General features: G+C 37.4%; 2 protein-coding genes across 4 annotated transcripts; both read right to left on the reverse strand.

Moving 5' to 3' along the window:
• Positions 1-444: 444 nt before the first annotated feature.
• Positions 445-2,220, reverse strand: LOC149014015 (basic helix-loop-helix (bHLH) DNA-binding superfamily protein). Its single transcript, XM_089159809.1, is given in 2 exon segments — positions 445-1,337; positions 1,339-2,220. Coding segments are annotated over 2 exon segments (1,524 nt in total). The 5' UTR covers positions 2,191-2,220; the 3' UTR covers positions 445-665.
• Positions 2,221-8,886: 6,666 nt separating this feature from the next.
• On the reverse strand, positions 8,887-16,909 carry LOC149014016 (rho GTPase-activating protein 5-like). Of its 3 annotated transcripts, none has more exons than XM_089159378.1 (6): positions 16,889-16,909; positions 15,986-16,534; positions 11,617-11,737; positions 11,397-11,516; positions 10,008-10,238; positions 8,887-9,744 (listed from the first exon to the last, which is right to left on the reverse strand). In XM_089159378.1, the coding sequence occupies exons 2-6, from the start codon at positions 16,504-16,506 to the stop codon at positions 9,421-9,423; spliced, it is 1,317 nt and encodes a 438-aa protein (XP_089015504.1). In that variant the 5' UTR covers positions 16,507-16,534; positions 16,889-16,909; the 3' UTR covers positions 8,887-9,420. The 3 variants fall into 3 exon arrangements, with proteins under 3 accessions (XP_089015504.1, XP_089015503.1, XP_089015502.1); XM_089159377.1 differs by lacking the exon at positions 16,889-16,909 and adding an exon at positions 16,644-16,869; XM_089159376.1 differs by lacking the exon at positions 16,889-16,909 and having other exon boundaries at positions 8,893-9,744; positions 15,986-16,865.
• Positions 16,910-17,582: the final 673 nt, after the last annotated feature.

Raw genomic sequence — 17,582 nt, forward strand, 5'->3', positions numbered from 1 at the left:
AACGAACATAATTAGTGTAATTCATCAGAACAAATGATTTCTTAAAAATAAGTAATAAATTCAAATATTTTTCTGCCCAAAAAAAATAATAAATACAAATCATACAAAGAGAATCTTGAGTTAATTTGTGAACATGTTTCAGCCACCTCTATAGGTATTTCGGATCCACATCCCCTTTAATCCCTTTCCCTACAATTTTTTTTTTTTTTTTTTTTTTTTTTTTTTTTGGAAAGAGTAACTTTATCAATACTACCGCAAAGAAATACTTTGATGGAGAAACTCTTCAATCCATACATTTAATAATAATTAGTAGTTAGTTCAATAACATAGTAATATACATATTATGGTTCCAGATTTTATACATTAATTCCATTATTGTTACCTGATCGAAATATAAAAGTTGCAGGAGTGTGAATCTTGAGCAACACTCCAAACTCCTCCGGTTGATCAAACTGCATGATTACAGGCACGTGAAATACACAAGGTAAATAAATATATATGGTAGCTATTTGCGTATGAAGAAGAAAAGAAGTGGTGTAAAAGGCAGTAGCAGAGAAATTGATGAGCTGAAGCACGATGAACTACGGTGACGACGACGATGTCGTTTGGTTTTAATAACTAGTACTAAACTCTTGGTTATAATAACTGGTACTAAACTCTTGGTTTTAATAACTAGTACTAAACTCTAACCTCCTAAGAAGGTGAGCTTTGAGTGCCTCTTCGGTTTTTAGTAATCCAGCAGTGGTAGTAGCAGTAATAATAGATTGAGGAACCCCTACAACCACATCTTGAAGCATAACTTGTTTGACACTGGAAACACTGGCATGATGAACTTGAAGACTGAGATCACGAAGTGCATCCATCAGTCTTGCAGACGGGTGGTTCACACTCTCCGACTGAACTCTGATCACTGCGTCTGATCCCAGGATCTTCACCTCTACCTGCGTCGTCGTCCCTGCAGGAGCTTGACCTGTTTTTGCTTCACCGCCTGAACCCGCAGCAATGATTGTACTAAAAGTTGTGGAGCATGTACTGCTTTCTGCGGCGGCGGCTTCCATCTTGACTCTGATGGTTTCTTTCTCTCTCTGTTGTCGGAGCTGAGCCTCCAATCCGTCAATCTTGGATTTCAAATCATTGATGTAAGTGACTGCATCTGCAAGTAATGATGCCTTGTCCATCCTCGACACATTAGGAACTACCGATCTGAGAGCGTAGAAGCGATGATTAAGCTTCTCTCTCCGCTGCCGCTCAGCTTCCACATGATTCACCGGCAGGTCTCTGTCGTTCAGTAGTGTAGCTTTCCTCCCTCGCTTCTTTCTCTTTCTATTCTCAGCAGCTGGGTATATCCACCATTAATGTCGTCACCGGAAGAGTACCTTCCGAATCAGAATTCTCCGACTCAACCTGCATGCAAAATACAGATGACTGTCGATCTCTCTTTGTCTTGTCTACCGCTCCCACTTGTTGCTTCCCTCTTCTCTCCCGATTTAGTACTGCAGCTTCGGTATTGGAAAGGTTCATGTCGAAAAAGCCCTTGGAGTTGGAATTAGTAGGAGGAGCTGCTGGTAGTCTTTGTTTGGGGATGGAATCAGCTGATCCAAACAGAGCTTTGGCTTGTTGAAGTAGGGCGAAATTCTCCATGAGCTCATCAGAAGAACCTAGCTCAAGGACGCCGGTCGAGGTTGGGATATAGACGAGAGTCTCTATCCCATTCATTTGGGCTTCGTTGGCTCTCTCACAGTCGTATAGCCGAAGCTCCAGATTCCCCGACAACCACACTGGAGAGCCGGAAGTGAAAGCCCGGGCGAGGGCTCCGTCGCCTGCAGTGAAAGACCGCGTGATGGACAGCATAAAGAACCATTCAGCATCGGTGTCATCGTTGTTGTCCATCAGCTTCCATTGCCCCTCCAAATCGAAGCTGGTACATATTTGGTGGTGTTGGTGAGATATGTTGGTGGTGGTGGTGGTTGTCTTATTGGTACCACGGAAATGGCCATCGCCCCAAGTTAATAGTGGGAGGCCCGCATCGTCGTCGGATTTTTGCCAGAAAATGGCGTAAGCCCACCATTCAGGCTGGCTTTGGAGGAGAAGATGAAGACGTTGCTTAAGAGTTGGTGGGTTTTCTTGGTCTGTTTGAGAAACAAGGTGTAATGGAAAAGAAAACTGTGAAGAGGAAGAGGAAGATATCATCACTTCCGTGGACACGGACACCTGACACTGCAGGAGGATGAACGCCCAGTGGTTTGAAACATGTCCACAGACCTGGCTTTGATTTTATAACTCAATGGTCCATAGGAGGACGAGGCAGAACAGAAGGTTCTAAATTCTACTTACCGTAGTCCTACTCACTGCTTTTCACTTCCCAACGTGACACACTCTGGATCGAGATGATTGCTGAATCGAATGGACAACTTTCTTTCTTTTTTTATAATTTTATTTATTTTTAATTTAATTCTCTGTGCACGTATTTCTGCTGCTGCACTTTTTATCCCAAACTGAAGAAGGAAATCTTATTCCGAGAGTGAATCCATAAGCCCGGCCGCCTCCTGGTCACATGTTTAAAGCCACGTTTAAAACGAAGTTGTTGTCTCTTCTAATGAAAACAAATATATTCCTTTTTTATACGTCTACATCTAGATTTTTGTCATGACTCATGACCATGGTTGGAGGAAAAATGAAAAATTATAAAGGGGGTGGAAACACATTCATAGCTAACTAGGCAGTAATGTATAGGTCCCATCACATTTTTACATTGAGCTTGAGTGGGTTTGTTGGTAATTTCATTACATTTTAAATTCATGGAAAATATGAAAAATTATAAGTCCAATTTTCAATAATCGTCTGTGTCTGTTTTGTTTTTCAAAAGGCCAAGTAAAAGGCATTGACTTCAGATTATTGGGATCCTGGATCTAGGACCCAAAAAGTCTTACTTGATAAGGACAAAATCTCGTAAATCTCCTGAAAAAAATCTTACTTCCTAGGGGCAAAACCTCTTGAGTTAAGGAGTGGGCCAAACAATCATTTATTTTTTTTTTTTTTTTTAATGATAAAGATAAAAATATATAGATATATATTAAACATAATGACTACGTTTAGAATGAGACATAGTCTCATTGCATAGTAGTCCTGCATGTTCATGTGATAGTTTAAAGAGCTTGTTTTTAGTATCACACTAAATATGCTTTAGTTAGATATCCTCTTTTTGTGCCCTTTGTATCACTATCACCTCCCAAATGTCTTCCAATAAATGCTTCATTAGTTGTCTCGATGCAGTGTCTCTTTTTTGTATGTCTTTTATTTGTCCATAATCCTATACCATAGTAAGCTTATGTTCGGTCTACCTCCATTCTGCTTACTTTTGTTAAGTGTTCCATAATGGCTTTAAGAATCTTTTGAAATTATCAATTTCACCTGAGAATCACAATTATTTAAATTTAATTAATAGTTTCTTCTGATCAAATTCATGAATTCCTCAAATTGACTACACTTATATAGTCATGATAACTAATTTATTTTTTAAAATCAAGCAGTTGACAAGACCAGGATAATCAAACAATTGGTTTTTAAGAAAACTACGACCACACAAATACTGAAACCACAGATTTGAAATTCATACCACTGCAAGCAATTCCGTGGAATTATGTAACCAGACATTATTAAAGCTTTGGAAAAAGTTTCATACAAAGCTCCTTAAAGATTTCATTTTCTTTCCATCTGAGGTCATTAGTCCAGAGATTCTCTGTTGAATGAAACCAATGCATATCTGCTCAGATTTATTTTATATATGATTTAATAAACCCAACCTGAATGCTTGTGAGAGAGCAAACCTCTTTGGTATTATTGTTTTGGAAAATTTCAAAGGCAATTTCATAGTTATGGAATGCGAGAGAAAAAGAACAAATATTTATGTGATAATAGAAATCACAAAGATGCAATAATGCAACTAGATAAATGATCGAGACACTATGGAAAGATAAAGATGAGTCCAATATAGGGGTTTTTGTTCAAGGATGTTACTCTCTTTTTTAAATTTTGAATTTGCTTACATTAGCAATTAATTTTTACTTTCTAAAATCAAGGAGTGTTCTTGATATTTTTTTCCTTCTTCTGTACGAGAGGTCTAGTTGATAAATTAAATAACTTAAAAGGTGGCATTAATTTAAGGGGATAATTCAACCGGTGGTACTAAAAATTTTCATATTATCCCCTTCAATTATTGTACTAACTAAAAGTCTAAAATATAACAATCAATCAATAAATAATTATAAAAAAGATATCAATCGGTCAATATCTATACTCAAAACAATGCAAACCCTCAAAACAATCAAATGTAACAACAACATCATTAATTAATGAAGGAAAAAGGATTGGGTGTCCAATGGTGGATCCAGAATTGAACACTAGAGGGCCAAATAATGAATCTGGGTCATCTTTCCGTCGGGAAAACATTAGCGTATTTTCACCGCACATATTGTGTGGACCTACAATGGATCATACACCGAATTGTTTTATTATATTCAGACGTATAAGTGAATTAAAAATATAGATGACAAAATTATATGTACAATATTACAAATATATTGAAATAAAACATAGGAACTAAAAATGTAGGATTATATTTGTTATCATTTTAAAATTTTAAAAAATCATAAAATAAATAAGGTGGGGGAGAAATTTATAAGTTTAAAGTCTATTAACTAATTAATACGAAAAGAAAAAAACAATCAATTTTTCTTAAATTAAGTAGAAAAAAATTGAGTAAATATCACTTACCATCACTCTTAGTTAACCAAATGACACTTGAACCCCCTCTTTATTGGATAATATCACTTACCTCCCCTCTTAGGCTCTTACCTATTAAAGTTATCAAATGCCTTTCTTCTATTAAATTTTTTTGTTAAGTTATAGTTTTACTATTATATATATTTTTTAAAGCTCCAAATTACCTTTTAATTAAAGATATATTTTAGTTTAATACTTGAAATTATTTTCAATTATTTTATTATTTAAAATATTAAATTATCCTCAGTTAATATTATTGTTAAAAACCCCAAAATACCCTTTAATTATTTTAATAATTAAAACCTTAATTACACTCAATTACTTTTATTCAAGACCCTAAAATTGATGAACGATGCAGCTATCAGAAGCAATAGGGTTGAAATAAAATAACGCAAAATTCTAAAAGTGCATTTCTTAATCATTGCAGTAGGACCAATGCCAATAGCTGATCCGGACTCTGGGAAATGTGGGCTGCTCAATGATCAAAGAAACAAAAAAAAAAAAAAACATACCATTTATTAATTTTCGTCTCACTTTTTAAGATTACTTCCTCCACATGTCAATGTCAGCTTCCAAAGGATTCAACCTCAAAAACAAAATAAAACTTCACGATACATCACATTTCGTCATTAATTATTCATACTCGCACGGTCACACCATGTGTTTTTCACGTGAATATGTGTAAGAGTCCGAATAGAAAAGTTTTGTTGTCTCTTCAAAGTCGCCCCGTGGCTCATCAACCCATAAAGAGGACAGCAACCAAAAGATTGGAATGGACACCCACTAAAGTGACAGAACTCATGCATGGGAAGTTCGCAGCCAAAGCAATAGAATGGGGTTAAAAACAAGAAAATGAACCAACAAGAACAAGGCGGCCCAACCAGGCCACAGAAAGAAGGCCCTAGGGGAAGGCAGCTAATGGAACGGCAATACAACAAAATGGGCAAACGAAAATCCAAACCGTGCCAAGAAAAATTATGCTAATATAGCGCAATTAGGTGGAGACGAAAAAAGTACTAATATTGTAACACTAACAAAGCACAAAAAAAAAAATCTAAAGACCTACCAAAAACAAAACAAAACAACCAAAGATCGAAAGCAACAACACGAACAAGGGACCAAAAAAAAACCACAAACAAACCACCACAAACGCAACTACACCAGTAGAAAACGACCCACACAAGAAGAAAAGGAGCAGCCGAGATACCACAGTGAAAGACGACCATAGTCCCAACAACAACACAAAAAAAATTCAATGATCGGATAACGAGAAAAGACAAAAAAAACCCCAAAAAAAACCACGATACACACATTTCGTCATTAATTATTCATACTCGCACGGTCACACCAGTGTTTTCACGTGAATATGTGTAAGAGTCCGAATAGAAAAGTTTTGTTGTCTCTTCAAAGTCGCCCCCGTGGTCCCTATTCAATCTCCATATAAAGAGGACAGCAACTCTAAAAGATTTTGGAATGGACACCCACTTAAAAGTGAGCATTTGAATCTCATTGCATGGAGAAGTTCTGTCAGCCAAAGTCTTTATATAGAATGGAGTTAAAAATACAAGAAATCTGGACCAACAATGAACAAGTTGCGGCCCTATTACCATGGCCATCAAGAAAGATATGGCCTCTAGGGGATTTAGGCATGCTAATGGAACTGGCTAATACAACAAAAATGGGAAAGATAAATCAAACGGAATTGTATGAAAATTATGCTAATATAGCAGAATTAGGTGGATGAGAATAAAACAGACTAATATTTGTAACTACTTAACCTCTAATGCAACAAAAAAAAAAAATCTAAAAGATCCTTACCAAAAAAACAAAAACAAAACAACTCTAAAAGATCGAAAGCAATTACAACACGTTTAATTCAAGGGACCAAAATAAAAAACCACATAAACAAACCACCACCAAACGTAACACACCTAGTATGAATATATTCGACTCCACACAAGAAAAGAAAACGGAGAGCGAGGTATCACAGGAAAAGGACCAAGCAAAAATATAACATCAAAATTATAAATCAATGATCTTGGATTAACAGAGTAATAAGTTAATAACTTAAATCCGTCTGGGACAAAAGGCTAATACCTTGTTTAGTCTTAATAAGATGATGAACCACATGTAATAATAGGTGCCTACTTTCTGGAACTTTAATATTGGGAAGATTTAGAGAACACCATAAATATGTTAAACTGGTTTTTACTGAATTAAAAACAATTTATAATATAGTAAAAGGCAAGTGGGGTGGGGTTTTAATTTGTATTCAGCAACGTGACAGTTTTAATATCTACTTAAGTGGAGGTGGAGCTGTTGGATATATAAGCTCATGTGTGTGGTGATGAAAGCATAGAGAGAACAATTGTGCTCTGCTTTTAGATAATATATATTTTATCATACAAAATATTAGTATACTCTGCGCAGCTATCTGAACCCAAAATACCTTAGCCAGACCCACCGTTGATCAGAGGCCCATGCTGGTAAGTCAGATAAGACACATTACCTTGACCTTAACTCAGCTCTGATCTTGAGTTTAATATGAACTATAAAACAGTAGAGCTGTTGCCCTACTCCTACCAAAAACAAGCTATAAGAAATTAAGATTGAACTAAGTTTGGTAAAACACTCAACCTTGACTTAGCCATAATCTTAATCCTATCCGGGATTAGAATTTTAAGCTAAAACTTATTTGGATTCAAAGTGGACTAAGATAGATTCAAGTCATAGAGTAAAATTTACACTCATAGTAAACACTAATCCCCTAAAACATGAAGACATTTTCAAAATAATTACTTCATCAAGGGTTGGGATTGAGTGTTTTGTATCCTGCATGTCCATATACCTATAGTTTGGTTGTATTTGTAATTAGAACAAGGTTAAAACAAGGTTTTGAGTCACCTATTTGCACAAGGATACAAGTGTGATTATATGAGGCCTAGGGTTTTGGATTTTCCTATAAGCACACCATGTGGGATAACCTAGAAAGCATCCGCCCCTAGAGGGGATGGGAGGCAAGCAATGGAGTAGCATTTGTGAGGTGTGAGAATGGCGAGATTTTTAGAAAATAATAAAGTCTTTTTCTCCCAAGTCGATGTAAGCAATCGTGCCCAAGCATGTTATGCATTCATCTCTCACATCAAGAGTATATATCTTAGAAAAGTCAATTCTCAATTCCAAAGTTTTGTTTTTAAGATAATTTATCCAGAGAAACTAGTGAAGCTCAAAGCGTTTTGAGTACAAAGATCAAGAAGCCACTAACTCATGGAGAAAAAAAATCATCTATTGTATACATCTCTTTGCTATGCAGGGCAATGCACTTCTGTACCAAATAGAAAGCTGTGATTAAAAGTTTGATTTTAAATTAAAAAAAATCCTCAATAGTCTTTTAGTTTTTTTTCTTTTTTTCTTTTCTTTTCCTTTTCCTCAATCACTTATTTAGCATATAAGTGCATTGTTGTGCAGATAATTTTTTCCATTTTAATCGCTGATAAAAAATTAGTCTGTTAGAGAATCTGCTACTACTTTTTTTTTTTTGGTAGAAATCTGCTACTACTTTCACAACTCTAAAAATAAAAATCACATTAAACTACTCCTGCAGGCTAATAGTCTCTAATTATCATCAATTCTGTAAACCTCCCAAAGGACCAGCTGAGTTGATCTGTGTATCAAGTTCACCAACTCAGTATTATCTGTTTCAGAGAGAGAGACTCGGTGGCCCTCTCCTACAGCTTCTAACATTGCTGTTCTTCAAGCAAAAGCTTCAGAAGTTAACCCTGATAAAGCAGAAACCGGTTCCGATGAAGCGAAGATTGGTTTTGCCCTACTATTCCAATCCCTCCAGCCCCTGTATGGCCACTAAAAGCTGCATCCCAATCTTGACGCTACCACCCAGTGGAGCTTCCCATTGCCTGATTGTATATCTTAAATTTCTTCTACTATTTGCCATTGTAGTTTCCCGAAATTCATAAAGCTCGATGAGCTATTTGAAACACTTCAATCGGTGACCAACTCAAGTTGTTGAACAATTCATTGTTCCTTGATAGCCATAAGTTCCAGCAGAAGAAAGAGCTCAGGCTTAGTATCTCCGCCCCTTCTTCCCTTGAAGTAAAATGCGTCCGGTCCCAGCTGTTGAGCAATTCCATTAAAGTAGGATTTTCTGTTCCCAGTTCTCTTTACACATTTTTTTCCCAAGAAGACCGTGAGGTTGGATGTTCCTATGCCAAGGATATTGAAAACTCCTACACGCCCATTATTTGACACCCTCTTTTTATGTTAGTGAATTAGCATCTGCAAATCCTTTCAACAACCGAAACAACAACATACATCTTCTAATTTTAAAGACAACAGCTAACTAGTGATTTTTCACAAACATTAAGGCCTCAATATAAACAAAAAAAAGATACAATTACATTCCCAGACACGAGCAACAATCTTACCCCGCAGCCTCACCACCCCGTCCGCTACTATTTACAACGACAAGATTTTCAAGCTCTTTTTTACTGGTTTACTCGGTTGAGATGCTGGGTGCCTCCTGCAAAGCTTTTTAACTCCTTGACTCGAGCTCAATCAATTGAAGAACTCAACATCCTCACTACCATAACCACCTCTACTGTCATTCCCAACATCTCACACTTAACACTTGCCATTCCAGGAAGCAGATTCTTGTTCAACGATAGATTTGCCATCGGTAGGGATTCTGAGAATGGTATGTGTGGCAACATTTCCATCGCCAACACAAACACCGGCCGTTTCTTTGAAGGCTCTGCCATTAGTTTCCCTTTCCCCCCTTGGCGAAGGGGGTTCATCCTTCTCGTCCGCAAAACTAGAAGATGATAATCCAGTATCAGCGGTTAGTTGACTTGTTTCTTCTCTCTCACGGAGGGCTTTCAAGATCAGAGTCTTGAGGAAGTTCATTACTTGAACTGCATGGATCAGGGCAGTTAAGGGGTCCGCCATCTGCCACGCCAAAAAGTAACTAATTATTTATGAAAAATGAAAACAAAGAGAGACGCAGAATCATGTTTTCCCATGTAGAACTCCAATGTCAAAAACCAAATGATCAAACTTATCTAATGAAGATGAATTATCATATATGATGGAATAATCCTGAGTGCGAACCTAGATGTTGAACTCTATGGCTAGTTACAGTAACTACCAACAGCATCTCCAAACGGAATCTGGCAAATATATGGGATATGTTTAAGGAAAAGTTCAATTACCTGTGTCATGTTAGGTGCAAAAACAAGAGCAATGTTGCGAGCATTCATCTTGTTCTGATGTTCATGCTGCACAACATCTGCCATAAGATTGATGGCCCAGTCGAGCAAAGCAGCTTCCACGGGACCCAGTAGTTTTACAAGTTGGGTGTAATCCTCTTCCGTCTTGCAGTGCATTACCTGATCTGGAGTAAGACAGTCGAGTACCCCAGTAGGAAGTTCTCTAAACCATGCCTGTTGAGCATCAAAAGATTCATACTAACCAATTAACACAACAGTAACACCTCAGAGGGAACCAAGGTACACCACTAGAAATTTCTTATCCACTGAACAGCACCCATGTACAAGAAATTAATTTCACAGAGAAGAGGAACTTCTTACCCCAAAAAAAATAAAAATAAAATAGAGAGAGAGAGAGAGAGAGAGAGAGAGAGAGAGAGAGAGAGAGAGAGAGAGAGAGAGAGAGGAACTAAAGATAATTACTTCAATTTTGCAGTACAAAATCCATAAATCCTAATAGTAGATGGAATGACCCCACCATCTAGATAAAAAATCACTTGAAACTGACAGCTTATAGATTTCTTATTTTACTATTCGAAGCCATTTGCTCCAAATTGTTGGGTTCTCTGACTAGCAAACGCAGGACCTAAAGACTGACTACTGAGGCCATTGTTAAAAGAATATGGATCTGCTGAAAGCTTGACATGACACTGCCAGATTTTCTTTTTCCTTCCTCCTTACATCGTGAACTAAGATTTCGATGAGGTCTATCTTCATTCCTATAAAGTTAATAACTAGCAAAATAGCACAAGCTAACTTATTTCAATTTTACTTCTTTGTCACAGCTCACAATCACATCTTTTACAGCAATATAATACTTAAGACATAGAAATGGATAAGTTCTTCAAAATTATGCAATGCAAGTTGATCCAGACACTGTGCATTGGGTTCACCAAAAATTCAAAGCTTTATGTCTCTATGAGATTCTGATACAGAGAAGCATTTCAATGCAGCATGGAGTTGTGCTGTCAACTAATGTTAATTATAGATTATTTTACGGTTCAGACGATGCATTAAAAATTGGAACTGAAGCGGTCAGAATCAATCTAGTATACAGAGGATCAGCCAATCCAACCATGCATTGGTTGTGCGAGTGGATCAGCCTATCCATGCATGTATGGTTATTTCTCCTTGGATCAGCTCAATCCTTTCTTTGGATTTTCTGATCCAGAACTCCAAAGATCAGCATTGCCATGTGTTACCTAAGAGTTTTTCTGCAGTGAATGCATTCAGAATCTCCAACCAGACAGAATACAGGTTCCCACAATCACCATCTATGCCAAAACAGTTCATCAAGACAACAGAAAAGGTTTTGAAATTTCCGATGACTACCTTTATTAAACCTGCCAAACAATGCACATCTATTCCATGTGGTACAACACCTTTGTTTAGCTGGTCACGGACATACTCCTCTTGGCCATTCTCTGCAGTGATTCGGAAAATTCCTTCTGCCTTCAAGCACATGTATGAATGGAAAAACATAAATGGAAAAACATAACGACCAATATGAGTAATATTATTGTTTAGTAGTTCCAACGAAAGAAAGACATACTTGAAGGCCTCCTTCCAAATACAAGCGCCTTTGCATCATGAGAAGAATTGTTGGAACACTGTTTCCCCTGTGATCATAGGAGCATTGCATAGACTTGACAGAGACTCCAAATATACTTGCACTGGACAAGAGAAGAAAAAGTATGGAAGGCCAAGAACATCAAATAGGAAGAATTTTACCAAAGAAGGTGGAATACAGATGCATAGATATAGTTTATTCCAAAGGCATAAGGAAAAGATAAAATGAAGAGCAAAACCAAAAGAATGCTTATCTCAGTCAAGTAGGGTAATGTTCTGCACTCAAATGATTTCTAGCATATTCATAAGCAACATGCATGATTCAATAATCAAGTACACTATTCCTTTATCTTGAGTTCCCTTAAGCCTACCACAAACCTGGAGTGCAAGATTAACCAATCTAACCCCAAAATACATAATTGACAGAGTTCTTCAGATTTATATATATGTAAAATCTCCTGGTCTTTATATATATCCCCTGGTCTTTAATCTAGAATTAGCAGCTATTGTTGCTCACTCCAATGATTGTGAATAATTATTTCATGGCAAGTTGGTCCCTGCAGATTTGACAATTTTGGGTCAAATCCATAATAAAAGTAGCATGCAGGCTATACAACAGAATTCTTAATAGACATCATATCTGCCATAACAATTACAATTGCATGTTACCTACAAAAAAAGAAATTTTTGGCATGTTTAAATTTCACACCTTTGACCTGGGCTAAATTTAGTGTTTGGTGTCCCTCTTAATCATATAATAATATAGGTTATTTCTACTAGATCATAATAGTCATCCATATCAGAAAGATGCCACATGAAACATTGCTTATAAACAAAGTTGTCATTTCTTTTACTGTATCTCATTAGTTAGAATTCACAATAATGCAGCATAGCCTTGGACCTATTCACAACTATTTGGGAACCAAGATCAAGATGAATTGGGTCCAACTAAATTTTGAATTCAGTAGGAAATTTAATAATTTTAGGTTCATTTATTGAGTTTAACCTGTTAACTTAATTTCAAAATACCATGTGTGTCTTAATGAAGGATTAGGGTGGTTAAGTTTATTAAGGTTAGGAGTAGTTTTTGTTTGTTATAAATTGTTAATTCTACTTTATTGAACTAGAAGCCTCTTTTCATTCAAATTCTGTAATCAGCCTATTGAGAATGGAATAGAAAAATAATTGAAGTCCTCTTCTTCTTCTTCCACCTCTTTCCCTGCAACTCTGATTCCCCTCAGGTTTCCCCAATACCCCCCCCCCCTTTTTTCTTCTCTTCCCTTACTCTTCACTTTTCTGTCCCCCATTAGTTACAATCCAATATTGAGTTGTAGTGGCTTCCACTCATTTTCACCAAGTCATTGTGTCAGTTAGACTTTGATAATCCATCAAGCATTGGTGCAGAGTAATCTGTTGATCTTCAATGTTTTGCTGTCCCTAGGATCTTCTATGGCGCTGGCTATACAAATCACAATTCAGTTGGGCTCTGTTCTGTAATCACATTATTTCCAAGTGTGTGGGATCTAGTTTCGGGCACTTTTGAATCGCAGTCCAATCCTTGGCAGAACCCCTATTCCTGACTCCATCTTCGATTTCCCGGCCTCTCTGTTTTGGCTTTGTTTACTGCTTTCATTATATTTCTGTATCGTAAAATAAGTTCAACTGATAACCACTCTACAGTAGGATTGATCATAGGACACAGCAGAACACCAAACACCAAATTGGATGGAAAGTACAAGAAGATAAACAGGATTGAGCCTCTCACTCTCTCTCCTGGGTCTCTCACCCACGGTTATCTCTGTCAAGGCACCTCATAGCTACTTTTTTTTCTCTTTCATCAAAGCCATTTCTGAGGACCAGCAAATCCATTAAATCACATAGCTGTAACTCAGCCAAAAGAAATTACAGCAAAAATAAACTAGCAGATATTTTCCAATCAAATACATAAAATGGAAAGTGTACATTCTAACAACTGAAAGTAGAAATTAGTAAGAAGTTATAGAATCTAAACATTAAAAAGACATGAAGGCTGAAAACCAAAAAATATTAGAAACTATTAGATCACTAGAGTAAACAAATAAGAGACTACTACAGAAACTTAAATTAAAAGCAAATCCTGATATAATATTCCACCAACATCTATCATCTAATCTTCCCACCAGCTCTCCATATCAGCTTCCAAATCACTGTTCACAAAAAAGCAGCTCATGATACTGATCATGGAAACACTAACTTCTTTTTTATGTTTTTTGGAACTCAATCTTGGTCTCATCATCATGCTTCTCTCAAGGCTGGGCTGCCTCAAGTGATGCTCCATCAAACTTAAAAAAAACTGCCACGTCATCCAACAAGGCAGCATCTCGCAGCAGCTGAATTCCACAACAACACTGGGCTGGTTTTGGGGTTTTTTCTTGTGGCTACACATGGATGTGTGATCTAAATCAGCTCTCACTATCTTAAAAGGAAAAACTCTTCCATGACTTAAGTGGTGTTATTGAATCAGAATTGCATGATGAATCTTCAGTTGGATGTAGAACACAGCAAATGTTGATCTTGTCTACTGCCTCTTCATAGCTTTGACACAGGATAATGTAAAAACTAGTTTAACTAAGAACCACTCTGCAGTGATGTCGATGATAGGTTGCAACAGCAAAACACCAAGTTGGTTGGGAAGTAAAACAAGATATAAAAGGTGCAAGAAGATTGATGGATATAAGAAGATATCGATGGATAAATATTATTGAACATGTCACTCTCTTCCTAGGGTCTCTCATCATAGACTGTCACCTGCATAAAAACAGCCCTTTTGATATATGGAAAAAGATAAAGATGGATAATTAGGACTGAGCATCTCACTCTCCCTTGGGACTCTCTACCTCTCATCATTGCTACATACGAAAGCTACATGGTTGTAAAAACAACTCCTTTTTCATTTCATTTGAATCATTTCTGACGATCAGCAGGTCAATTACATCAACTAGCTATAACTTGGCAAGAAAATTACAACAAAGAAGAAACTAGTAGGTTGTATTCCAAGAAATTACATAACAGAAAGTCTAAACTGAAACTAAAAACTAGTTAGGATTTATAGGATCTAGCCTTCTAAACAAACATGGACACTGAAAAAAGAGAAACAAAGTTAGGAATTACTGGGTAGCTAGATCTAATAACAAAGAAACTATTACCAAACAGAAACCCAAATAGTAGCAGATTCTAATTGAATATTCCACAAATATCTAGCATCTAATCTTCACGCCAGCAGTCCATATCAGCCTGCAAATCACTGTTCACATGAAGAGTAACTCATGGTACTGTTTCGCGTGACCAGCAACATTTTTTCTTTGAATTCTTTCTTGGTCCCTTCTCTTTCTCATGCTTTTCTCTGGGCTGGGGCTTCCTTAGTTATGTTCCAGTGGACTTACAAAAACCTAGCACATGCTCTAATCATCCTGTCCGTAACAGCAGTGGAATCCTACAGGACTGAGCTGCTCTGGGGCTTGTTTCTGTGGCTACACATGGGCCTGTCATCTACATCATCCCTTCTTCCCAACTCTATGTTGTTCTCTGGTTTTATTAGACATGTATTTTGTTTCTCTCTTCCTGATTGTGTTTTGAATGCCTTCTTTTCGATTGATCTGGTTCAAGTTATTTGTCAATGTTGGTAGTTTTTCTTATTCTGTTGGTCATTTACTTAATTTTGATGACCAAGTCTTCTTTTAAATGTAATGGGGGATTTCCTAAATACAAGGGAAAATGAATTTTAACAAATATGGATGCCTGTTCCTAAATAAGTCATTGATGTTGTTGTTGTAGATAAGTAGTATTGCAGGTAATTCCGATGACGTGTCTAACAAATAACATTCTTCATATTTTCTTTCCCGGGAGGGGGTTTTCTATTCTGGAAGCAGTTTTCTCGCTATCAGACACCAATATAAGTACTCTGTGTGAGCAGAATTAGTTTTGTGGAAGTGCCTATGGATCAAAATTCTTTCTCAATGCGAAATTGTTGCTGACAAAATCCAACAGTCAAACAGGACTTTTATAAGTATAATCCTAAACCAACAAATCATCCATATCTTGACAGTGGACATTACAGAGATAGATCTAACATTAGTTCTCCCTTGCGAAGAGAAACTCGAATCTTAGCTGAAAGCTGTAAGAGGTTCAATATGTATAAACCAGCACGGCTAAATCAACGGGCGAATGGCTTCAGTCAATGTGAACTAGGGTAGTAAGTTCTGAATTAAATGTTTCCCATTTGAGTGCAGAGTATTAAGGACATGTAAAATCACTAAAATGTAATATCACAGAATCAAACGATTCTAGAGAGAGAGAGAGAGAAAGCTGCTAACCTGGCACTGGGGACCCTCCCTGGAACTTCAGGCTCTAACTCGGCGGGTAAACCAAGAAAACCATTGAATCGATCAAAAGTAACGTGGGAGACATGGCGGACATCAACCGGCCAGCCAATTTCCATGGAATCAATTTCCTCCCTCTCCACACTACAGGTGGCCAACGATTTTCTCAGTCCCGCAAGCAAAACCGCTAGAACCGAGAACTGGTTATCCTGATTGCCGCTCCTATTCCGCTCTCTCCCTGCCGAGTTGTCAATCAATGGAGTGGATATTGGTCCCGTATAATACCTGTCACTTTCTTCTTCTTCTCTTTCTTCTCTTTCTTCTCTTTCTTCTTCTTCTTCTTCTTCTTCTTCTTCTTCTTCTTCTTCTTCTTCTTCTTCTTCTTCTTCTTCTTCTTCTTCTTCTTCTACTACTACTACTTCTTCGTTATCATCTTCTTCAAACTCCTCGTCTTCTTCGTCTTCTTCATCAGTGAAATATAAAGAAGGACTCGGGGGAGAAGAGTTCAACGCCATTATCCCTCCAGGTTTACAAGACTTGGATCTGAAGAGTTGAGTAATCATTAGAGAGGCACCAAAAAAGAAGAGAGGAACAGAGAAGCAGCAAAACGATGATAAGTGAGAATTGAAAAAGAAACAGTTAGTGGGATTACGGTATCATTGGAACAGTGGATTTGGTAGCTAGATAGAGTAAGCAGAGAAAGAAAGAAAGAAAGAAAGGAAATGGGAATCGCCAGTTCGTGTAACGGCGATGACAACACAACAATAACTGCCTGATTTGTGTTTTTGTTTGTTTGTTTTGTCTGTTCGGTTTTGGAAGTTACAGGCTATCCTTCATTTAACTTAACCCCTCTGAAGTCTGAAGTCTGAAGTCTGAAGTCTGAAGTGGGGGACTCACCCGCTGTGAATAGTGACCACTGACCAGCCATCGAGGTTCCCCTGGTGCAGTTGCCTTTTAAATATAACGAACCACCCTCTCCACTGCTTCCAAATGGCATCCTCTCTCGTTACATCGTGTGAGTAGCCACATAGGCAGATAATACCATGGGAGTTGCTGGCAATGGGCCCCAGATAAGTACCAGACACACACACACACACGACCAATTCGGCAAATTTGCAGGATTTTCATGGGCCCCATTTCGACGTGGCCCAACTCTCTCTCTCTCTGTCTCCCATTCCTACCCTCGTCAAAAAACGAGGGTTCCACGCAGCAGCATCACTCACTCCTGCATCTTGTTGTTGCTGTTTGTAGTTTCCAGCAATGGGATAAGGGCATAAGGGCTAAGGCACAAAGAAGAGACCAGGGAGGGGACCGCTTCTTCGCCTTTGGTAATTATTATTAAATTAAGTACAATGGGAGTGGAGTTCCACTTCCACCAAAGCTACTACTTAATACTTTTAATTATGCCTGTAATAACTGTCAAGTGGTAGTTTAATTGTGGTCCAATCTTGGTAGGGAAGTTATCTACGTCACACTGTACATGATTATAGTCTATTTTTTAAGTATCATTACACAGGGGTTTAATGGTGTGCACTGAAACAAATAGAAAAGAAAAACGAGGAAAGATAGATATGACAAAGTGAGGATATTA

The sequence above is a fragment of the Hakea prostrata genome, chromosome 6 (genome assembly GCF_041222555.1).
Source record: "Hakea prostrata isolate BN-2017 chromosome 6, UWA_Hpros_2, whole genome shotgun sequence".
NCBI lineage: Eukaryota > Viridiplantae > Streptophyta > Magnoliopsida > Proteales > Proteaceae > Hakea > Hakea prostrata.

Coding starts and splice junctions, on each gene's coding strand:
- LOC149014016 (XM_089159376.1), bottom strand. CDS start 16,554: ATGATTACTCAACTCTTCAGATCCAAGTCTTGTAAACCTGGAGGGATA. Junction 10,239..11,396: donor GTTTGGCAGGTTTAATAAAG/GTAGTCATCGGA, acceptor GATGCTCAACAG/GCATGGTTTAGAGAACTTCC. Junction 9,745..10,007: donor TTGCACCTAACATGACACAG/GTAATTGAACTT, acceptor TTGGCGTGGCAG/ATGGCGGACCCCTTAACTGC.